The following is a 23,708-nucleotide window of genomic DNA, read 5'->3' as shown; positions in this document are numbered from 1 at the left end:
TCAGACCCTTGCTCTACGTGAATTTTTGTGCCTAGGGGTGTGTATTCAAGTTTGAAAATGTTGTCTCTCACCCTTCTGCGCCTCAGTTTCCCCAGAATTACAGAACTTGGAGATAGAAGCAGCTGCCTGTCCGATCATTTGCTCCAGCTCCGTAGCTGCCACTGGTACTGCAATAGCATGTAAAGCCCCAACGAGCTCAGCACCCCCATTGTGCTTGGCTTTGCAAAGCTGTATCGTACATGATGGTCCCTCAGAGCATGCCTAACTGCCCCAAGACAGCCAAGCACAAGCAGGCTGGAAAGATAGCGCAAAGGGGTGGGTGTTGCCTGTAAGGGTTAGGGCTCTTGCTGGGGTGGTCAGCACTGCTCCAGGTGTGAATCTCCACTCTGTGCGCTCTGGAGCAGGGCTCGAGCCTGCTTCTCTTATGTTCCAGGGGACTGCCATAGCCTCTGGCTCAATACATCTGTAGCTAGTTATGCAAAGTCCAGCTCCAACAGAAGAGCTTGAGAGAGTAGCCAATTGCCTGCTGCTTAGGGTCATGGCTTCAACTCCCTGCTCCAAATCAGGCAGAGCAGGGGTTTGAATCCCAGCTGCATTGGCTATAATGGGGCGGGTGTATGTGGTTCCTATTTTCCCTGAGACTACATCCCCCTGGCTTAGGCGCCTCCCTCCAGGAGAGGGTACGCAGCTGAGAAACACAAGCAGAGAGATTTCAGAGTAGCAGCCGTGTTAGTCTGTATTCGCAAAAAGAAAAGGAGGACTAGTGGCACCTTAGAGACTAACCAATTTATTTGAGCAGAAGCTTTCGTGAGCTACAGCTCACTTCATCGGAAGCAGAGAGAGGTGCCTCCTTCTAGCCCATCAGTCAGGCACCTAAGTGCCTTGGAAGAGCTGGGTTTAAGCCCTGCCCCTCAGTGCAGCATGTCCGACTGCCCAGCGTAGGGGGCTCCCCCCTGGGATATGTCGACACTGTGACGGGTGTGTGAGAGCAGCCCCTGCAGATATACCCGAGCTCGCTTGGATCCAGCTCCATCACAGCTAGCTCAAGTAACATTAGCCACGTGGGCTGGCAGCACCTTCCGCGACCAACCCCGCCAGGACCCCGAGCAGACGCGAGCGGTGAGGCCGTGCTGCGCTGCTGGGGTGACTCAAGCTAGGTCAGTGCAGGCTGGCTTGGGGAGGCCTATGCCTGCTGCAGTCACACCTCCCATGGCCGTGCAGACATACCCTCGCTTCGCTGGCTTCTGAGAATCCCTTCTTTAGGCACTTAACTCACTCCAGGCAATGCAGGGGGAGCCTGGGCCCACCAGGGAGCTAGGAGCTGTGACAGTGACTGCACCCCAAAGGACCAACTCATCTCCAGGGCTTTCTGCAGCCAGCAGAGGGGAAGCACCCTAGAGAGTAACAGTGCTCAGCAACCAGCACACGGACTGTGTGGCTGCGAAATGATCGCGCCCCAATGCTTTGGCTCTGCTCTGGACCCGGGGGGAGGGCATTAGATACGGCACGGACCCCTCCCAGGTGGCAGGCTGAGAAGGGCTACAGGGCCTTTAAGGGGGGGATTTAGAGACACTCAAGCCGGACTTATCCCAGCACCTCACTAACATTTACAAATGGCAGCTCGTTCCCTGCCCGGGGCTGCCCCGGTCTCAGCGAATGACCCTGTTTGAGGAGCAGAGCCGTGAACGCCACAGGCTGGTAAAGCAAACACCCCTGCAGCAGGCTGGAGCAAGGCTTCTCAGTCTGACGTGTATGAGGAGCCTGAGACTCCCTGGCTGGGGCTAGCAGGAGCGGGCCCAGCCTGTTCACCAAGGGCACTCAGCTCCCATTGCCTTAACGGGAGGGGATTAGGCCCGTGCAGAATCAGGCCTTCAAGAGACGCCCACATAACGTGCCTAGCTCCCATGCTGCACTTGCTGCAGCCTGTGTCCAGGGTCTGCCGGGGTCCCTGCAGCCGGCTCCTCCAAGCCAGAAAATCCTTCTTCTCTCACTCAAGGCTCAAGCCGTTGATGTTTGGCTGGGAAGTGCTTGTGACCCAGCACCATCACTGCCAGGATGTACAAGCTCTGCCGTAGCAACCTCGAGCCCCTCCCTTTGCGGCAGCTTGTCCCCTACTTACTCTCCCCACTCTCGGGTTGCCCCCTTTTCCCAGCAGGCCTTTCAAGGGCTGGCCCTTTAAATAGGGCGGAGCCAAGCATCTGCAGCCCTACTGGAGCCATTTTGCACTGGTCGCTGCCTTTCTCCCCCTCTGAGCTGGTGAGTCTCCTTAGTGCCTTCAGTGCAATTGCTAAGAAGGGTGCTTTCTCACCATTGCCTTGTGCTACTGACAGCTGCTCCCTGAAGCTGCCATAATTCCTTCTAAGATCCGTTCATTTTTCCTAAATGCTTCTCCTTGGCAAAACCCCACTGGGCTAAATGCCATTGACACCCTCACCCCCAAATTACACCCAGGATGATGTTAGCACACCCACTTTACACCCCCACACCTTGTAGTGTACATTGATTGTTCCCCTCCACTATCACAGGCTGGCTAAAAGAGAGGGTACAAAGCAGGCTGTGCGGGTCATCCTGTCTTGTAACAACTATCTAAAACCAAGTGAGTAATTTCTGCTTTGAAAAAGGGGACGTAGAAATCCAGCAGGATGGTTTCTATCAATCACTTGTCAAAGGTAATATAGCTTAGAGAGAGAACTTGTACATGAGAATATCTTTCCCTCCTGTCTGATTCACGCATTCTGTTTATCCTCAAAGGAAGTCGAAAGCATTTCTTTGGTATGAATACCCAGTGCCAGGGTTAGGCTGTGAATTAACTAGGCCAGAGATTTGAATGCTCATTTACCTCCCACAGTTCTGGGCTGGCTTAGTAATTTGACTGGTACCAGCTGTTTGGTGAGTGGACAATAAGTCTCAGCGCTGAGGGCTGTTCACACAAATGTTGATCGCTGCCTGCAAAGAGCTGGAGTGTTTTTCATGATGCTCTGGTGGAATACGCAAGGAGTGCTTTGCGCAGCTGGGAAGAGGTGTGATACAGGGGCCATTGCTCCTCGCTCAGCACAGAGATGATTCAATGAGGATCTGAGCCAAAAGCCCTGAATGGTGGAAAATTTGTAAGAAAACAAATCGGGATCCAAAGGTTCTGGCTGAGCCCTCTGTGTACTGTGGCTGATCTGAACTCCGGGGATGGTCAGATCCTGATTCTGAACCAGTAGTGCCAATTCAGGTATTTCAGGGGAGGGGGAAGCAAACTCCAGTCCCTTTCTCCCCAGACAGCAGGCACCCCATTCCTGTCCTTACTCATTCCCTGCTCCCCCCAGGGGTCCTGGGTCTTCCTTGGCCTGGGAACCTCCCTCTCTCCTACCCACACAGGACATGAGCTGGTGCTACCAAGAGATGAGTTCTCACCAGGCTCCCCTGCACTCTGCCATACAGAAAGAGAATCCTGGGTGCTAGGTCACAGCACCATTTGGCCCAGCCACTTCTCTGCATAGAGGAGTGGCCAGGCCAACTTTGCTTGGTGATGTGATCTCATGCGCCAGATCACATCACCACACTCTGAAATTTGGCCTGGCTGCCCCTCCGGCTGTATGCGCCAGACTGCTCAGGCAGCAGCCGTACACATTAGTATGGGATTGCTGCTTAAAAGTGGTCAGGCCATGACCCCCCAGCTCCTTGGCCTATGGAGCTTTGAGCAAGTGCTAAGAACTTGGAGAGGCATTCACCCCCAACAGCAGCCAATCTAACCCTCTCCCCAGATAGTCCTGTCTTCCCAAACAGGCAGCTCACATTATGTACCCACAGGGCCCATCAAAGAGAGGAAACTAACAGAGTCGGCAGGGTTTGATCAGGCAGGGAGCACAGCTGTTTGGTGGGCACTTGCAGGCTCCCCCCGGACCCTTAACTATGCCCAGCTGGTTCTTATCAGACTCTAAAGAACACCCATGGCAGCCTGCATTGCCTAAGTCATGCCTGGGGAGTGCAGGAGGATTCATGGGAGTACTGCTTATGCAGACATTCCTGCTAAGAACTCAGAGTAAGGCCTATGAGAGAGCAGGTAGCTAAGCACATTAGCCTGACAGGAAATATGTACTTCAGTGCACTGATCTGCACATGTCCCCTTCTCTCCCCATCATCCCGTGGTACCTTACACAGTGCAAGAGGAGCAGGGTGCTTGAGAATCCCTCCTGCTCAGTGCAGAGGGCCACACCGAGTGCTTAACCCTGGGCTCCATGCTCTGCTGCTCACACAGCTCTATCCTCCCAGAAGCAAACATGCAACGCGGGCAGCTGAGTGGGCCACAGCCATGACGACAAGGGCAAAGGTGGGAAGTGACGTGGGATCCATTTCATTAACCTGCACAAAAAGGCTTCCACAGACGCTGCTTTAAGCATGTTTAGTGGAAATAAAAGTGGGACTCCAGGCATGTAATGGACGGGGCGGAGAGGGTCTGATGGTTGCGTGAACTGAAGCAGGCGTGAAAGGTCTACGGTGCCTATGAAGACCCTGACCAGCTGGGCCTCTACAAGACGACAGTGCCTCAGGGGGAACGGGTGTTGTCCATTTGTGCATGGAAATTATAGCAGACAGATGGAGCCTGTCCCTGGTGCCAAAAGGATGGCTTCATAAACCATGCATCAATATCCGTGGAGAACCGCTGCTCTGCTTCTGCTCCCTCCCAGTAGGGCTGTTTTGCCATCAAATGATGCCTTCAAAACCAGCCAGGCAGTGACATCTAGTGCCCTCTGCAGGGCAAAGGAGATAGATGCTCTGTCACCCCTACTTTCCACAACTATACTACATGAAACTAAAAAAACTTTAGAGTATTGCAAAATGAATTTGCTTTCTGCGGTTGGTCTTTTGCTTGGGGATGCTAACCCTGGAGGAGATCCTCAGTGCCAGTCTAACTTATGAAAATAATACGTCTGTGAATCTTGACCGTGAAGTATGATTTCAAATCCTGACTTTAGTAACTATTATCCTCAGTGAGGAAATTGAAATGCTGAGGTTAGCTGGCTTGCTCAAGGTTCCAGTGTTAGAGCTCAGAGAATCAGGGAAGATCAGGGTTGGAAGGGACCTCAGGAGGTATCTAGTCCAACCCCCAGCTCAAAGCAGGGCCAGTCCCCAAGTAAATCATCCCAGCCAGGGCTTTATCAAGTCGGGCCTTAAAAACCTCTAAGGATGGAGATTCCACCACCTCCCTAGGTAACCCATTCCAGTGCTTCACCACCCTCCTAGTGAAACAGTGTTTCCTAATATCCAACCTAGACCTCCCCCACTGCAACTTGAGACCATTGCTCCCTGTTCTGTCATCTGCCACCACTGAGAACAGCCGAGCTCCATCCTCTTTGGGAGCCCCCTTCAGGTAGTGGAAGGCTGCTATCAAATCCCCCCTCACTCTTCTCTTCTGCAGACTAAATAACCACAGTTCCCTCAGCCTCTCCTCGTAGAGAGCACCCATCAGGGTCCTAACTTCCAGCTTCCTGTTCTAAGTGCTAGGAAATGCCTAGCCCTCACTTGTGCTATGTGAGAAGTAGCTAAGTTTCAAACTTACTTAGTTCAACCACCACAGTATTTCAAGCTGCCAAATGTAACCCTGAGCCATGCAGCCTCAGTTGTATGCCGGGGCCAGGGTCACTAGTGATGATGCATACAAAGGAAAGAGCCCAGCTTAGCTGCAGGATCAAGGTTAATTTGGCAGGGCTGGCAGGTAAGAGTTGGAGTCACTGGCAGGGGAATAAGCATGGATACTGTTTTGCTTGTCACTGCAATCATTGGGATTCCCGGGTAAGACAAAGGGAAGTGAAATCAAGTGGCAGCTACCCATGCAAACTGGGTTATTTCCTGTGAGCAGAAGATGCCAATCTGAACACCACCTGAAGCATTAGGTTACTTTTCAAATGTATTACGTTCCCTATGGACACCCACGGTTCCCCAAGAGAGACAGCCAGTTTGTACGCTTGTTATGCTGGTCCCCACAAGCTACTGTGCTGCAATCTGAGAGGTGTCACCACATTCTGGCTCCCAGATCCCACATCAGCTTTTGAATGTCCTATTTTGTTTCACATGGTGACGTGCAATAACCTGACCTACCCCACACTAGACATCTCACAGGGGTTTTCTTTCTGAAGAGATCAGGTTTATTTGGCTCAGCCCCCGTGCCAGTTCCTGGTACAGCTGCTCGTCACAGCACAAGCTGAGCTCGCTAAAAACCTCAAATGCTACCGGAGTCGTCGGGCTTCCAAATGTCCAGGGAGCGGAATGCAACCAAACGAGATGGAACCTTATCCAGCCCCAGCATTTAAAACACTCTCCCCACCACTCCCTTGGGCAAGAGCTGCATCAGAGCAACCCCCATCAACGCCGCTCTGGCCTCATCCAACCACCACAATGCTCACTCCCGATGTCCTCTCCCAGGGTGGAGCTGCTCCTCCAGACAAATCCTGAGGTCTCGACTCAGGCAGCCCTCAGCAGGTGGGCCTCTGGGAATGGTTCTGTATCATGGGAGGGAGGAATTCCCCAGGAGACTCGCTTCCTCCCCATGCAAGGATCCCCACCAAAGAGAAAAGAAAAGGAGTACTTGTGGCACCTTAGAGACTAACCAATTTATTAGAGCAATTTATTAGAGCATGCTCTAATAAATTGGTTAGTCTCTAAGGTGCCACAAGTACTCCTTTTCTTTTTGCGAATACAGACTAACACGGCTGTTACTCTGAAACCCACCAAAGAGAGCGCTGGAGATAAGATGGTAATGCAGGAAGATGATGCTTGCAGTAGACTAGTGCAATGACCTTTCACTTCTGGATGCCTCTGTTCCCAGCTGAAAAGAGGTCATCTCTGATCAATCTAATCCCTCTGACCTAGTTCTCTGGAGGCTTTTGCTTGCATCCCAAAACCACCACATGCTTTGGGACGAGCAGAAGTGATGGACTGGGACTGTCATTGGCAAGGCTGATCCAAGTCACACTGGAGATTCTTTGGCAGAGTTGTGTGGGAAGTTTGTAGTATCTGCTGGGGTCATGTCCAGCTCTAGCTAGTGTCAATAGCAAGGCACTTTCCCAAGCACTAAAATGAACACTAAGAAAGTCATAAACAAGGCCATTCCTGAACTGTGGCCCAGCTGGACAGGATGAGGAAGTGGCTAGGAGTAGGTGTGCCCCCTAACGTATTTGGGAGAAACTCAGACGATCCATCTTAGACATGAGACAGACAATCCTCATAAGGGTAGGTCAAAGCAAGCAGACCCCTGGGTGCGCTCAGGTTCTTGTTGCCTCTGGCAATAAGAAGAGAGCAGAAAACCAGGCAGTGCCAGCAGGGAATGAGTCTGGTTGTGCTCACTTGTTTATTTTAACTTAATACTTAACCATTAAAGGCCAAACCCTAAGTTCTTACTCAGGTAAAACTCCCGCTCTCTTCTCCAGGAGTTGGCCCTGAGAAAGACCCTTAGGCTTTGCCCCGTAGCTCCCTACACTGTAATACAGGGCTGGATCCTGGCTTGCAAAGGGAGTGGGCTGCTAAGCTGGTTCTCTACTTAGTAAGTTTATATCACCATGGAAAAAAGAAGCTACTGGTTTAAATTCCCTGCTCGTGGCTAAAGGGGGAAGGCCCTGCAGAGGCAGGAAGCAATGGCGTGGCTACATGTCCAGTCTTCTCTGCAATGCGCGATACAGCAGATGAAGCCCAGGGTGAAGCACTGTGCTGCTGTTCCATACAGAGATAGGACCCCTCTTCCCTGGCCCGTGGACTGCTCTGGCACCCTGCTGAGGGAGGGGCCCCGTGCAGGCCCACGCAGAGTTATTTCCTTGGTGCTGTGGCTCTCCCGAACCTATGCGTGTTTTACGCTCTGCCACCAAAGCCACGACAGGTGCCCCCCGATGTCTGGGTGTGGCTCTCACTGCCGGTTAAGAGCATCGGTGGAGTGATTTCTCTGGTCTTTTCTGCACAGGAAACAGAGTCCTTGCCATTCACGTCTGTGAGGGTCAGCACCAGCTCAGTTCTCTCCTGCTCATTCGGAGGAGCAAGCAATTCTTTTTTCACTTAAGCACATGAAGCTCCAGAGAACAGGGTACTTGGAGCCGAGCGGGTCTGAACTGGGCTCTGAGCTCCCCGGACTGTGGAGGGGCAGGATCATTCCCCGGCAGATGGTCACGTGTCCAGCTCTCGCCGCAGTTTGACAATTTCCAGTAAGAGTTTCTCTTTCTCCAGCAGGATCTTTTCCTTCTGCAGCTGCAAGGTCTCTTTCTGCAGCTCTAGGATCTCGGTGTGCAGCCGGCTGTGCGTCTCCCGAAGCTCCTTGGCTGGCCCGACACAACCCCTCTGGCTGGGCAGCGAATCTTCGGTCACAGAGGTGCTTGCTGAACAAACCAAACAACAACCCCCCAAATGGTTAAAGCAAACGGAGTCAAGAGAACACAGAAATGCACAGTTCCTCCCAGAAACCAGCCCCTGTGGGGCAATGTCCCACCCGCCACAAACAGCAGGATCCAGCCTCCTCAAAATAAGGGTCATGTCTCAATTCTGCCAGGGCCAGTGATCTACCACTGCTCTGTCCTGCAGCCAGGAAAGCTCATCCTGGCTACAGGAAGCAGCTCTACAGAGATGCTCTTTCTGATCGAACACCCCCTCCCCGCCCATGTCTTCTCTCTTGTCTTTCCCTAGTTACCTCTGGCTTCTTTTCCTCTCCCCGCCTTGCTACTCCCCTTCTGTCACCCACATAATTTACCTAGACACGAGAGGTGGGGTAGCTCTGATGTCCTCGAAAAAGAGTCATGCCAAGCATCAAATAGTGGTGATGCCTGCAGTGCCAGATGCTACAAACGGGCATTTTAAGCTGTACCAGCACCTTATAACTAATTTCACTTAGTGCTGCCAGTGAGCCAGGCCATGGGACAGCCTCCCATGCCACCTCAGGGGATGAACAGCAAGCAAAATCAGCATGGGCTTGTGTACTCAGGGTGTGACCCTGTGGCGAGAGCAGATGAAGGTTCTTTCAAGCTGCCCGAGCATGCTCAAGGTGGAGGGTGGGGCTGTCTTAATGGCAATGGGAGATTTGCAACTACCCTCCCCTGGGGGGTAAGCCCTGCCCCTTCTGTCAGGTTTAACCATAGTGCCATGGGGAGGTTGTTAACACAGCCTGGGGCCGGCCACTGCCAACTTGTGCTGAAGTTCTAAGCAGCCTGTTTGGCAAACTGGACAGAAGAAGAGCTGGAGAAGCCCTCGCTGCAGTGGGCTGAAGGGAGCGAGCGATACCTTAATGCCACTGTCCAGTGCATTCCAGCTTCAGAAAGGAGTGTGGTCACACAGACATCAGAGTGGGGTGAAGTGTGATTCACTGGAGAAGGAGTGGGAATACGGGGCAGATCTGTGGCACGATTCTACGCATGATCCGGAGCTTCAGGACAGTTTAGCAACACTAAAAATGGACACGGAACTTTTCCCCTGCCTCAAATTGTACGTCCACTCTCTTAAAAGCAAGGTGTCCCTTCTCACTGGATTTGACCTGTTCCAGCTGACCTGCATTTCCTCTCTTGCTACAGTAGTAAGGAACCAAGATGGTTCTAAGCCAGCGGTTCTCAAACTGTGGGTCAGGACTCCAATGGGGGCTGGGGTCACCAGGACTGGCTTAGACTTGCTGGGATCTGGGGTTGAAGCCTGAGCCACACTGCCTGGAGCCAAAGCCCAAGAGCTTCAGCCCTGGGCAGCAGGGCTCAGGTTACAGACCTCCTGCCTGGGGCTGAAGCCCTTGGGCTTGGGCTTTGCCCCCACCCCTGGCCTGGGGCGGTAGGACTTGGGCTTTGGCCCTCCCACCTGGAGCGATGTGGCTCGTGCAGGCTCAGGCTTCAGTCCCCACTCCTGGGTTTGTGTAGTAACTTTTGTTGTCAGAAGGGGGTCGCGGTGCAATGAAGTTTGAGAACCCCAGTTCTAAGCTGTTTACAACTCTGGGCACTGGGATGGAAACAGTATGTGTAACTTGACGGTTATCTCAGCCGGAGCAGGGGAGAACAGGGCTGTATTTCTGCAGAGACATCTTAATAGTGGGTAGTAGGAAAAATGCTCCCTGACAGACTGGAGATACAAACACCCCCCTGGGGGCACTGCTCACTGACTCAGAGCCATTCTTGGGGGAGACATGTTTAGCCCAACCACTTGGCAATGGGCTGGGAGGAAAGCCAGCCTAGGGAAGGTCCATTCTTGGGAATTCCGGGCGTCTTAAAATCTATTCTAAATGGTCACTTGATAACCATGTGCTCCTCCCATGGCAAGAAAGGCCTGCTTAGGCAGGGGTGGCGCCTATTAATGGCACTCTATAACAGAGGGCAAAGCTGCATAGGCAGCTCTCTCCCCAGGGAAAGACCAAGTACTAATCCCGGCTCAGGTCACAGGTGAAATGAGATTGGTGCCTCTTCCCACCCACCATGCGATCTGGCACTGATGGAAATTTGTACTCCAGACAGGAGCAGGGCGGTGACTGGTCAGGGCTGGGAGATACTGGCAGAGCTCACATGGCTCCCGCTCAGTATAGGCTGAGTTCCACTCTTGGTGATGCTGGTAAGTATCCAGAGTAGCTCTGCTGAACTGCATGTAGCATCTACACCTACATGGTGGTGTAACGGGAGGCAGGATTTGGCCCGTTTGCCAGGCTGCTGCCAGTAACTAATAGCCTCTTCCTTTCATGCACAAATTAAAAGACTGAATTCTGCTGGGAAGGAGGAGGAGGAGCCAGGCACTGCGTGGCCTGGCTCGCGTGTGCAGCTGTCTCACCATTATCATCCATTGCTGTGTGGATGCCTTCGGAGCTGGGGCTGTCAGTCCTGCTGCTTTGTGTGACTGGGCTTGAGCTGATCCCTAGGCAAGGCCATTCGAATATAGGGCTCAAAGGGCACTTGATCTTATAGGCCAGTGCAAAGTCTGGGGAGCAGTTGAGAGGCACCGGAGTCCTGCCGGCAGCAGTCACCTCAGCTCCATGGCTCGGTGGCGAGGTAGTCCTGTGAACTGGCACAGGGTGTGTCTCAGCTACGGGCGCACATGTCAGCGGTGGATCCTTACTGGGGCCCAACAGTCTCTTTTCCACACTCTCTTGAGCTCCACCCGAGCACAAATCGCTGGGCTGCGGGTCCCCTGGAGCATGGATGAAACTCTTTCCAGGACAGCCAGTCCTTGGTGCCATTTCTTTGTCTGTGTCCGAAAGGACCTCCGTTTTGCAGAGCAGTTTGTTCCCCTGGCTCAGCCGAAGTCTATCATTCTGGCTGTGGAGGAATAAGTCTGACGAAGACTCCCGCATCCCCTCCGCTGCGCAGAGAGGCACTGCGGTTCCAGCCGGGCCGCTGGACGGCTTCGTTCCGAAACCAGGGCCCAGGAGCAATGGTTCTGTCACCTCCGGCCCTGTCTTATTGAAGAGAGCAAAGATGTTGTGGAAGAGCCTCTCCTGGGGCCGCTGCCTCAGCAAAGGGTGTTTCACCGTGGTCAGCTCCTTGCGGGCGTCAATGACCATGTTATGCCACTTCTTGCGGATCTCGTCAGGCGTGCGCCGCACAAGCGGGCTGAGGGAGTTGACAGCGGCAGTGATCTCTTCCCACGCTCGCTGACGGTCCATCGTGTTCTTGTAGCGCCCGCTCTTGGGGATCAGGATGTCCTTGCGCAGGCTGAATTCTTCAAGGATGAGGAACTTCTCTTCTTCGGAAAACTTGAGTCTTTTTGGCTTGGCTGTGGTCATGTTGCCCCTGCGATTCAATTACAAGTCACCATTATGGCACTGTTTACCATGAGATCCCGCTTAACTGCAGTGCATGGCTGGGGCTCCTACTGAGCCCAGGTGGGTAGAAGAGGGTATTGTACAAGGTGGATCGTGACTCCATCCACGCTCGGGTTTTTTGGGAGCAATCAACTGGCTGATAATTATGTTTCAGCCATCAATACCCATGGGACCCTCTGCAGCTTTAAGTTCAGGTGATTTAAGCACGTAAATGAAATTACTCTACCATTAGATAACTTGGCCTTAGCCACAGATTCAAATGGACGCCTAACCACAGGCCACACTGACAAACTGCCACAGCTTGAGAGGTGCACAGGATCTGCGTACAACGGAGCTGCCTGCAGCCACGCTGGCCTTTAACGCCAAAGTGAGGCCTGGCGGAGCACAGGTCCCAGCCTACAACACAGCATGGAGTCTGCATCTTAAGAGCACGAAATCCTTCCTACTGCTATTAAGCACTTACCCTATATAACCATATAGGATCTCACAGGGCTTTATGAAGGAGGGTAAATATAATTAATTACCACATTAAATGCAGGGAAACTGAGGCAAAGGACGGTGAAGCAACTGGTCTGTCACAGAGCAAGCCGAGGACAACAACCCTGGACTCCTGCCTCCCAATCCCGTTCTCCATGGAAGAATAGCCCACAAGGACTATAGCTTGCTGGGATCAACAAGTGGCAACTCACAAGGGCATCTGCTGTCCCTGAAGGCGGGACCTTTGTAGTGAAAGTGCCACCGGTTACTTTGAGCTGGAGAATTACAAGCTGCAGCCAGCCAGTTCTGCAAAGCCTGCCCCTCTCTTTAATTTGTAGCATGTGCCCCTGGGGGGCAGGGATCAGGCCTTCGAAGGCACCCATGCCAGAGAGAGGGAGACAGGAGGGACATCACCTCAACGCTGGGACCTTGGACCCGCTACGCGCATGGTCCACCGAGCCCAGCATCCCGTCTCTGGGCCGGGGCCAGCACCGATGCTGCAGAAGGAGGTGTAAAAGCACCCCTCAGAGGCACAATTACGCAGTAACCCACTGATGGGGAAATTTCTTCCTCCCCCTTAATTCCTCGCGCCTGGCTGACGCCCTGAAGCACCAGCCTTTAGCTCCCCCCCCCCCGGGGGCCTGAAACCCCAGATGGTTTCAGTGCTGGGCTAACCCCGCAGGCGGCTGGGCGCTTTCCCGCCCCAGGCTCCAGTGGGGGTGAGTTCCAGCGGCGAACCCTGCCGGGCGGCCCCGCGCCTCTGAAGATGGGGCGCAGCGCAGGCCGGGCGCGGCCCCCTGCGCAAGGGGCGAGCCCGCGCGGCCCGGCCCGGCGGCACCTACCTGCCTGCGGCGCTCGCATGCCGGCGGCCGCCCCGGGCCCAGCGCGGCAGGAAGCGGGCGGGTGCCACGTATCCTGCGACACGCGGGGCCGCGCCCCGGCCTGGCTGCGGGGTCCCGGCGGGGCCCTGCCCCCGCGCTGGGGATGGCGCCCGGCTCGGCCCCCTGCGCGGCGCGGCGGGGCGGGGCGGGGCGGGGCCCGGGGGCTCGTTGGGTTCCTGGGCCAGCAGCCGCATCGCTGCGCCCTTCCCCGGCGGGGCCTTTGCGCCCCGCCGCCTCCCCCTCGGGCGCCCCGCGGGTAAGGCGGGGTCTGGCCTGGGGGGAGCCGGAGCCGGCCCTTAATGCAGCGGGAGCTGGGGGGCAGGAATCGGGGGGCCGCACAAGCAGCGGGGGCCCCAGGCACGTGCCAGTCCGTGGGGGATGGGGATGGGGCGCGTGTACCTGGGGGGGAGCAGCGGTCGTGATGTGGGGGGAACTCGGGCAAGTGTTCCTGCCTTGCAGGGCTTGCCCTGGGGCCGATATTTGATAGTTTCAGTCATGACTTGGCCACCAAAGATTGGAGCGTGGGACTGAACTTTGCTGACCACGGGGCGTTGGGCAGCCGTGTCCACGCAGAGGACGATCAGATGATTATACAGGAAGACTGGGATGACCTAGGGGGATGAAATGTAATGGTAGGAAGTGTGAGGTCGTGCACTTAAGGAGGGGTAAGCATTTCTGCTGTAAGATGGGGGGGGGGCTCATCAGTCGGGAACAACAGAGGAGGAGAAAGACCCGGGTGTGCTGGTTGATTACAGGTTGACAATGAACCACCAATTGGACTATGGGCCAGGGGTGTACCCACGGCTGGGCCGCAGCCCACCCACTTAGCATGCAGGCTCTGCTCCGGCCCCAGCGCTTGCAAGCCCCCGTGTCCCGACCCCGCTCCCTGGCAGGAGTGCTGGGTGGAGGGCGGGTGAGCGAGCAGGTGGCTGGCGGCAGTGGAGGAGATCCTCAAAAAAGGTAAGCCTGCCGCCCTGGGGACCTGGGCCTGGCGCGATGGGATGGGGACAAGTGCCTGCAGTCGTGTGCGCTGGAGAACGGCGTCTCCTCCTGGAGCTGGGTGTGTGCTTGGGGCATGGGGGCCCCTGGCCAGAGCATCCATTGCCCCCCGCAAGGCCGGCTAGAGGGCGTCGGGGAGAGGCAGGTTCCCCCCAATCCCTCCTGCCCCATGTTCCTCTGTCATTGTCCGCCCACCCAAAGTTGTGGCCCACCCAAATGTCCTATCTTGGCTATGCCACTGCTGTGGGCATAAAAATGGCACCTGTGATTCATAGATATTAAGATCAGAAGGGACCATTATGATCATCTCGCCTGACCTCCTGCACAACGCAGGCCACCAAATCTCACCCGCCCACTCCTGCGATAAACCTCTCACCTATGCCTGAGCTATTGAAGTCTTCAAATTGTGGTTTAAAGACTTCAAGGTGCAGAGAATCCTCCAGCAAGTGACCCGTGCCCCACGTTGCAGAGAAAGGCGAAAAACCCCCAGGGCCTCTTCCAATCTGATCCTAGGGTGTAGCAGGTGAGGTATTTCCAGAAGAGAGAGGCTGTATTACTGCCAGTGTGCCAGGCACTGGAAAGACCGCACCTGGAGTACTGTGCACAATTCTGGTCGCCCATGTACAGGGAAGCTGAATTCAAACTGGAGCAGATGTGGAGAAGGGCCACGAGAATGATCTGGGGACTGGAGGACTGAATTTAGGGGCGAGGAGACTAAAAGAGCTTGGTTTGTTCAGCATAGGAAAGTGAAGGCTGAAAGGGGGTATGATTGCTCCCTATAAATACACGAGGAGGGTAAACACCAGGGAGGGTGAAGAGCTATTTAAGCTAGAGGGCAGTGTTGGCACAAGAGCAAATGGGTGTAAGCTGGCCATGAGACAAAGGTTTCTAACAATCAGAGGTGCGAGGTTCTGGAGTGGCCTCCCAATAGGCGTGGGGGCAAACAACTGAACTAGTTTTAAGATGGGGCTTGATCAGTTTATGACTAGGCTTGTATTTTATAAACAGGTAAAGGAGTCGGGAAGTGAAGTGATGGGGTTACCTGTGACAGCAGGGGACTGGACTCGATGGCACAGGAGGTTCCTTCGAGTTCTGTATCTTAAATCTCATTTGAAATGGCCTAAAACTAAAATGTCAGGCTCTTAATCTTCATGTCAAGCTTTCAAAATTTTATTTCCAAAACATTTTGAGAATAACACTTTTCTGCCACAGCTGTTGCTTTCTGTATTTTAAGTCCTGTTGGACTGATTAGCACAGCTGAGTTCACTCCCTTAAGAGGGTTTAGATGTTTCATTGAAGTATATAGGTGATAGACAAGAAGAGAGAGTCAGTCAGCCTGGGACTCGTTCACTTGAGTTCCTACAAAGAGGGGAGCCAAGGAAAGTTGCGGCAGCTCTGACTGTGTGTGTGTGTGATCTGCTCTCAGACAGGATCAGCGCCTGCATGGATTCCCCACCCTCTCACTACATCACACTGGATTAAGCTGGGGAGTGACGCAGGAAGGGTCCCTTTTGTACTCTGAAGCCAGGAATTCTGGGACAGAGGCTGTATCAGTGAGGCATGGGCTCAACTGAGACAAGATGAAGGCTCTGTTGGTATGGGATTGTTGTTCTTGCACCAGCAGTTTGGACTAGAGTTAGACGACAAGGATGAATAAGTGAAGCAGTAACTAGCTTTGGGAGTCAGAGACTAACACTGGAGGAATCAGGGCATTTGCTGACTGATTGGGGTGTCTATGTTTTCCCTTTGAAAAGTGTTTCAGAGTGTTTTATAACACTGAATAATAGCAACACCCAATTAAGACTCTTTATTAGTGGTAAAATCCAAGGGACGCTTTATTCAGCCAAAAGCATGTTTATTGGCTCCTTATAACAGGAACAGTGAAATAAGATCAGGTGAGCAGGGGGATCAGAGTTTGAGATGTGACCTCTGTCCTTTGAGAACGTGTTCTCTCTGGTCCTTCCGGGAGTAGAGCTTCCAACCCTCCTCATTACAGGGAAGGCTGTCTTGACCTGAGAGTATCGGGCATACCAAGGAGCCCAAGCCTTTCGGGTAGAGAGGAGCAGAATGATGGGCTAAGACCATCACTGGTATTATATGTTGGTAGTGATCTAATTTGTAAAGCTGCCCTCTGAATGAAGAACTGGAAGCTGTCACCTCCTGGCTTGATCCAGAGAATGTGTGGTTGATAAAATAAATCTGAGGAACCAGGATAACCTGAGGGGGAGAGGGGCCTGGATCCCGGGTAGTAGGACACTGTACCACTTCCCTTTCCTGGCTGGCAAATGGGGAGCACCTGAGTTCCATCAATAACCTACCAGTTCTGGATGGCTCCTGGCAGAGGAGAAATCAGGAAGGTGAGCGCAGAGATCCAGCAGTGTCTCAGAACAGAAATCTAAAGCACAGTGTAAAGAGAGCACACTCTGTCCCTTGGCTAATGGCTCGTGGTAACTCACTACAACACAGTTCTGCCACCCAGGATGATCAGACAGGTCTTACTGAGCACCTTATATCTGTGATCCCATAGTCTAAACTGAAGGTGGGGGCCATTCCATGCTGGGCCAGCAGTTCCTGTACCAGCACAAGGTCACTTCTCAGCTCCTGGGAAGTGCAGTGGATCTCTGAAGCACTGATGTGGATCCTTTCCAGACCATCCAGAGCATGGGCCAGAAGTGTAGCCTTCACTAGTAGTGCTGTGACAGCAGCATGCACCTTTGCACACCCCAGAGCTTTCATATGCAAAGGTGCGATGGCATCTAAAAGGGAGCAGAACAAGGCATTAATAGGGTTAGGGTGTGTATAGTCACCGTCAAAAGTAATTTATTGAGACAGACAACAGGGCAAATAGTCCTGTTCTCACTGTCCCATCCTCTCTACGAGCCAAATTCCCATGTACGTCAGAGGGTAGATAAAGCACCATGTTGCTGTAGCAGGAATTAAGCTGTCACTGAAAAACCAGTGCCGCTCTCAGTGATGCTTGACATGCACTCCCAGCAGCAGCATGAAGGTGCAGAGCCATGAATATCTACCAGGGACTGCTGGCTTTTTTTCTGTTCCTGGCACAGGTGAATTCCGAGAACACCTGACTTGGCTTGTCAGCACATGGCCCAGACAGGCTCGTGCTTAAGCCTACGCTAAGCGTCTCTGTTTGTTATTTAGTTTTCTTCATTTACACAAGTGCCGGGCAGCTCCTCTGGATGTTTGCCTCAGTTTACCTTGTCTGCACAGAGCACAGCCAGTCCCTCCCCAGCACTGCAGCTCTAGTACAGAGATGCTACTGCAGTTTCCCTTGCCACGGGCAAATAGTGTATTATGCAGGTAACATTACGGGGATTTCTGGATGCAATTTCCAGTTATCCCAAACCTCCAAGCTGTTTCTCATTCTCCAGTTTCACCTCTAAGCGCTATTTGTGATACACTAATAGGAGCCAGTTGAACTGTGTGGTGAATTTGGCCAAGAAACAGAAAACAAGTTACCATTGTCAGTCAATGGCACAGACCCTGCAAAGGGACAATTATGGAATATAGTGGCTGTTCCCTGGCTTTTCCTTTTGCACTCTTCGTTTTGTTCGTCCCACCCTTGGTGCTGTTTGAAGGGAGGCTGGTTTATGGGGGGAAATGTTGGAACAACAAACTTAAATGTAGCAGGTTTCTCCACATGTGGATCGTGGGCTAGAGCCTAGGTGAACTGTATTAACCTGACTGAGAACAACATTGAAAAAGTGTAAAGAATACTATGAAGTCACTTAAACCCCAAGTTTAACGTATCTTTGAAGTTGCAATATGGCAGGAAGTAATGTGCCGCTTCTTCCATTTTACTTTATTTAAAGCAATTATTCTAGCACCACATAGTTAAAGAGAGCAGCAATTAGTGCAGGTCCTACATACAAACAAATCTGTGCTTTATGAACAAAAGTGTCATGTATGCAACCAGCTTTGGTTTGGTGTTAAGGCCGACACTGCGGGATATCTGACTGCCCATCGTGGGGAGAGATTAGATGCGATGCCAGTGTAGTTACGTACCTTGGCCCCACCAGAGCTTGCAGTGCTGTAGGTTGTGTAAGATGCTGGGTCCGGTGGCTTTCAGCCAGCGTTGAGCGAAGTCACAAAGCCGAGTGGCGGTGGGCACCCTGTCTAGCAGCTGAAGGAGGAAGGGGAGCAGCAGTCGGGATAAGACAGCTGGCTCCGCAAAAACATTGGGTTCGTCCTCTTTATACAGGCTGACCGCTCTGAAAGGGAAGCCAAGTCAAACGATAAACCCCACGTTTTGTCTCAGTCACTGATCTGCTCCTCCAAACATACCAGCGCGATTTCACGCTATGTACCAGCTGTGACAGCACAGTGATGGGTGTTGCATGAGCAGACGGGCTTTCAGTATTGGTGACTAGGAGGGATGGGATTTCACATGTTTTATGTTTACAGATTGAAAGGCCCAAGCCCTCCCTCTGTGGAGGACAGCTCCCTTGGGATACTGTCAATAATAATATCTCCCATCTATAGAGCACAGTTTTACAGGACTGTACCCCCATTAACTCCTTAATCCACACAAGTCGCTTGGGAGAGACTGAAGTGTCATTTCCATTGTACAGATGGAGAAGCAGAGAGATTAAAGGCCTGATTTTCAAACGTGAGTGCCTAAAGCAAGGCACCTACATAAGTGGCCTGATTTTGAGAGGTGCTGAGCACACGCAACCACCAGTGAAGTCAATGGGAGCTGTGTGCAAAACCTCTAAATAAATAAATAAATAAATCAGGCCACTTATTTTCTCTCTATTCAAGAGATTTGGATACTTATGTTTAGGGCAGGATTTTCAAACATGGATGGACCAAGTTACCTGCCCCAGGTGGCACAGTGAGACTGGCAGAGATGGAGACAGAACTCAGTAGACTCTGCCCTCTATTTTCAGCCTCATTTGCATCCAGTCTGGACATTTTTATTTAAAAAAACAAAACAAAGAAACCCCTAAACAGACCATTTCTTTGCAGGGCCTAGTTTTTAATCTGCCCTTATAAAAACAAGTCATCCCTATGGCTTTTATTCTGGAATACCATCTAGAGCGGTTTCCTCCGGAAGCAGAGACAAAACCAGGCTGCATTTGCTCTTTTCACTCCCACGAGGAGACGGAGCATCCCCTCCTTGTCCTTTACTGGCACACGGGGATTACTGCTTGCATGTCTGAGCTGGCCCTTTACAAGCTGGTCACTTGGGCTCCCTCCTAAGAGGCAACCAAATTCTCATGATTTGCCTTGGTTCCTGAAGACAGGTTTCCCAATCCTAGTCTGCACTGTGGCTGCTTTGCAATACACTGCTGGCATAACCAGCAATGGCTGGATCTCTCCAGGGTTCTAGTATACTCCTGTGGCATGAAACAACCATAGATGTTCTTACCGCCATTTCTAGTGTCTGCAGCTAGTGTTGGGAGGACATGGCCAGGAGAAAACTAGGAGTGGCCAGATCTTCCTATGCCACAGCAATCCCCAGCTCTCCTCCTGGCCCCTTGAAGCTATTGCCAGGCAGCTGCTCTAATATACACTGGGATATTGGACCAGTGCAAAGTGGGATGGGGGAGCGCAAAGGTGCCTCAAAGCAATCTTTGTATCTCTTCTGGAGTTGCCGTGTGCCCTCCCCTTGGCCACAGCTGAAGATGGGCCCTGAAATGTTTCTGGTGTGTGGCTCTTGTGGGGGGTGGGGGAGGGGACAGTGTATGTGTCTCCTTAACACCACTTTAGAATCCTAGCTGCTCACTTGTTGGCCTCCAGTTCTGTCAAGATGTTGCTGAGATCCAGCGTGGGGAGGTGCCGTAGCAAAAACTCAAAGGTGTCTTGGCAGCCCCAGAACTTTTCCAGCAGGACATGCAGCAGGCATACCAGCCCTCTGTTACCCTGGATGAAGACACAACTATCTTGAGGCTGCGCGCCCAACATGTGCTGAACAAGGCTGGCGAAGACAGAGGCTTCACGTCGTACTTCCTGATCCTCATCTTGTAGCAGGTAAATGCCCATGTCCATCACACTGAGTGGAAAAAGAAAGACTTGATTTTAGTAGCATTTGGTGCTATCTGGAGCATTTCCAAGCTGTCCAACTACAATGCCAGGGGATAATCCTACACAGTGAGGTTATAATTAACAGGAAACTGGTTTAAACACTTGGATGGTCAATATCATCATTACTTGTTTCTGGCAGTGCTTGGCAATGTGTCAGGTGTTAGATACATGAAAGGCCCTGCCCCCAAGAGCTTCCAGTTGAAAGAGACAAAGCTAACAGACGGAGGCTGAGGGAAAAGGGGAATATACCAGCAGAGTGGTCAGATGGAAACTAGTTACATCCTGGTAATGTTTAACAAAGATTCTTTTCCCTTTTGTAAAGTGACATACAATATCCTCAAGTACTCCACAACCTTGTCACAAGCAGCCTGCCTCTGTTCATCAGTGCAATGTGCCCCATCCAATATTATATTGAGGATTTTCATGAGGACACTGTTGGGGAGAGTTGGACCCAACATTTACATTTTGTTTAAAAAAATATTGTTTTGCAAACCCTTAGGTCAACAGAAACATTTCCAGTATTTTTATTTAAACTCCAACTTACAAGTCTTTTGTTTAAATTTAAATTTTCCTGTGTTGTGTTTGCAACTGGAATGTTGCAGAGTTGTGTTATCCTGCATGAGGGCCAGAAAATGACACTGCCAAGTTCATTTTCATTGTCCAGGCTGAGTGAAATGCAGAGAGTAAACAAACAGTGCTTATAGCAAAAAGGAGCTGAGGCTTTCAGGTGTCAGCAGCAGCAGCATAGGTAACAGCATCTTGTTTTTAAAAATGTGATTTGTAACTTGGCAACGTCCCCTTTAATATTCTTCAGTGCGATTTTCCTTCGATGCAAATCTTCTATTAAAGAGGCAAGTTATTAAACTTTAGGGCCAGAAACTAGGATTTTGGATGCTAGAGCAGTACTAGGAATGTGTATGGTCAATGACGATCAAGAAAACCTGACTTTCATGCCACCACGATAACAAGTATTGCTCAAAGTCAAGCTGAATTAGCTCTTGCCAGGAAATTAAAAAATAAATAATATGAGGTTTTTTAGTTATATAAACAAAAAGAGAATAAGGATGGATGATATTTACCCCCGCATACATGAGGGGTAAATAGCTATTTAAGCTAAAGGACAATGTTGGCACAAGAACAAATGAGTATAAACTGGCTATGAATAAATTCAGGCAGGATATTAGAAGGTTTCTAAACATCAGAGGGATGAGGTTCTGGAACAGCCTCCCCATAGGAGTTGTGGGGGCAAACCACTTGTTTTAAGAGAGAGCTGGATACATTTTTTTACTGTGACTGTATGACGGGGTTGCTTATGCTGGAAGGGACTCAGCAGCCCTGAGGCCCATATCTGGTGTATGGTCCTAAAAGCTCATGCTTCAGAGTTTCCACCGGCTACCTGCAGGGGTCAGGTAGGGATTTTCCCCTCCAGTGTATTCTGGGTTTGTTATTTTTAAATCTCCTTCCTCTGACTTATCAAGGATAGGCACAGCTGGCAATGGGATATTGAAGTGGGAGGGCCAGGACTCTGAGATGGCACCAACCATTCTCTCTCTCAGATGCTTGGCTGGCTGGTTCTTGCTCACATGCTTAGGGTCTAACTGATGGCCATGTGTGGGGTCGGGAAGGAATTTCCCCCCAGGTCAGATTGGCAGAATTTTTGCCTTCTTCTGCAGCAGGTGGGTGCGGGTCAGTTGCCAGGATTACGTGGGTGTATCTCATTGAATCATTTCCTGCCGTTGTGGGGGTCTCAGGCACTGGTGCACCATGGCCCCCCCTACTCTCTGCCTGTGGCACATAATACTCTAGTCTCCTGCGGGCTGGAATACTTTGGTCTCATTTCGGTTGTTGGGATCAGTGTGCGGGAGGTGGTGGTGGCCTGTGATACGCAAGAGGTCAGATGAGATTATTTGGAGGGTCCCTTCTGGCCTCAACTCTCTGACTCTAAGTGTCAGCTACATACCGCACAGCAACCAACAGCAGGGATGGGCAGGAGGCTTCCAGGGCACTCTGAACCACGTCAGCTCCTGCCAGCTTGAGAGACCTTGCTGCTGCCAGTCTCAGCACCTCCGAAGAAATGGATCTGCTGCATCTTTCCAGCATCACGCACCATCGCTCAAGCAGGGGATAATCCCGAAGCTTGGAACTGTCACGAGTGAGAGAGATGGAATGTCAAAGTCAGGTCATTCCTTCTGGCACTCAGCTGACTGCCCCAAAACAGAATTCTCCCTTTTCGGGGAGATTCTGTACCAATAAGCCAGACCCATGTCACTGCACCAGACTAGTGAAGCTGCCATAAATCCTTTGACATTGGGCATTTGTTGATGTCTAAATCAAAATGCATTAAAGTATATCAGATCCTGTAGTGAAAGGTCATGGTTCTCTGCAGAACACTGTGGAGATGCCATAGCACCTCTGGTTCTGTCCCTCTCACAGCAGTTACATCCTATTATTCTCCATCCGTTCAAGCACAGGGTCTGGGAGTCCCGAGAAGCAGGGCCACTTGAGGTCAAATGCTACTCCAGGCACAAAAGGATTCCCATAGCTGCCAGTATTTTAGGGTGATACCTGCCCCAGGGCTCCTTGGACACGCAGCATTGTTTATGCTGTACCCTGCTTACTGGACAATTATCTCCTGCACCGACACCTCTGTAACTGGCACCCCTACGTTTCTTGTACATGTTGCTGCAGGCATGTTAACTACAGCTTCTGTTCAGTTGCAAGCGATCTGCTTCTCTTCCATGTTTGTCTCCTCTCTCTCGGGGAGTGGAGTAAATTGTTATCAGACCACCTACCAAGCAGGGCAGAGCTCAAATGCAGTGCCAGTTAAATCGGTATAGTGGAAGGGCACGTGCCTCCAATAAAATTCAATGCAAACCAAGTAGGAGCAAGAGAAAAAAGTCAGGAGAGAAGCACAGACCTGAATATATTATATAGGCAAGTGCCAAAAACGTGTCTGCTATTGTAAGGCTCAGTGCTGCTCCTACCAAAATCCAGAGCAAAACTCTTACTGACTTCTATGGACCATCAGAAAATGAGCGGGAGGGTACAGAAGAATAAGACCCTACTTACCCCAGGACAAAGAGCAAGCTAATCACAGACAGTGCCTGGAGGAGGAGGTCTGGGCCAGGAGACTCCGTTTCCACCATAAACAGCAGGACATCCACACACGCTGCAGCAGGACCCAAAAGTTTATGGAAAACATCCTGGGTCTGGGATGAAGGACTGCGGCACAGATGCACCAGAGCCTCCAGGTACAACTTCAGGAACTCTTTGTCCCTCCGACCTTGTACCACCGACTTCAGGTTTTCCTGTTGAAGAAAGGGAAAGTTCCCAGAGAAATAAGGAATCAGTGTCCCTCTCTGAAAAAGCCCTTTTAATTCGGGATTAGCAATGACACTTCTAAAGCTAAACTGCAGCTGTGGAAGTGCGGTGGATTAACGCTCTAGCCACTCACCTCTAGAGACTTGGGTTCAAACTCCCATTAGGATGCGAGGAGAAAGGCATACGGTGTCAGTACTAAGTGAATGAGCTCAGCACAGTGATTTCTAGGAACACCTAAC

The 23,708-nt window shown here is 51.7% G+C and overlaps 2 protein-coding genes and 1 long non-coding RNA gene across 8 annotated transcripts in view; 1 reads left to right on the top strand and 2 right to left on the bottom strand.

The window, feature by feature from the left end:
- LOC140898825 (uncharacterized) overlaps positions 1 to 23,708 on the top strand; it is a 32,143-nt gene that overhangs the window by 4,150 nt on the left and 4,285 nt on the right. Inside the window, exons 1-3 of one of the 3 annotated variants that reach the window (XR_012155114.1) lie at positions 13,277 to 13,360; positions 13,860 to 14,064; positions 19,864 to 20,094. This is a non-coding gene — a long non-coding RNA (uncharacterized lncRNA). Of the gene's footprint in view, positions 1 to 13,276; positions 13,361 to 13,859; positions 14,065 to 18,059; positions 20,095 to 23,708 lie in introns of those variants that run through there. The other 2 variants (XR_012155115.1, XR_012155113.1) reach the window with 2 other exon arrangements.
- Positions 7,518 to 13,182, bottom strand: LOC140898824 (uncharacterized). Its single transcript, XM_073313293.1, has 3 exons — positions 13,066 to 13,182; positions 10,756 to 11,714; positions 7,518 to 8,348 (listed from the first exon to the last, which is right to left on the bottom strand). The coding sequence occupies exons 2-3, from the start codon at positions 11,705 to 11,707 to the stop codon at positions 8,140 to 8,142; spliced, it is 1,161 nt and encodes a 386-aa protein (XP_073169394.1). The 5' UTR covers positions 11,708 to 11,714; positions 13,066 to 13,182; the 3' UTR covers positions 7,518 to 8,139.
- Positions 15,921 to 23,708, bottom strand: part of LOC140898822 (tRNA (32-2'-O)-methyltransferase regulator THADA-like) — a 38,599-nt gene continuing 30,811 nt past the window's right edge. For all 4 annotated transcript variants that reach the window (XM_073313289.1, XM_073313290.1, XM_073313291.1 and 1 more), the window contains 5 exons: positions 23,218 to 23,456; positions 22,109 to 22,291; positions 19,850 to 20,116; positions 18,127 to 18,332; positions 15,921 to 16,859 (listed from right to left, as the gene is read on the bottom strand). In XM_073313289.1, the coding sequence (XP_073169390.1) occupies positions 16,588 to 16,859; positions 18,127 to 18,332; positions 19,850 to 20,116; positions 22,109 to 22,291; positions 23,218 to 23,456 (1,167 nt within the window). In that variant the 3' untranslated portion in view covers positions 15,921 to 16,587. The remainder of the gene's footprint in view (positions 16,860 to 18,126; positions 18,333 to 19,849; positions 20,117 to 22,108; positions 22,292 to 23,217; positions 23,457 to 23,708) is intronic.

The sequence above is a fragment of the Lepidochelys kempii genome, chromosome 15, assembly GCF_965140265.1.
Source record: "Lepidochelys kempii isolate rLepKem1 chromosome 15, rLepKem1.hap2, whole genome shotgun sequence".
NCBI lineage: Eukaryota > Metazoa > Chordata > Testudines > Cheloniidae > Lepidochelys > Lepidochelys kempii.
Note: the sequence above shows the minus strand (reverse complement) of the source record. Positions and strands in the feature narration are given on the sequence as shown.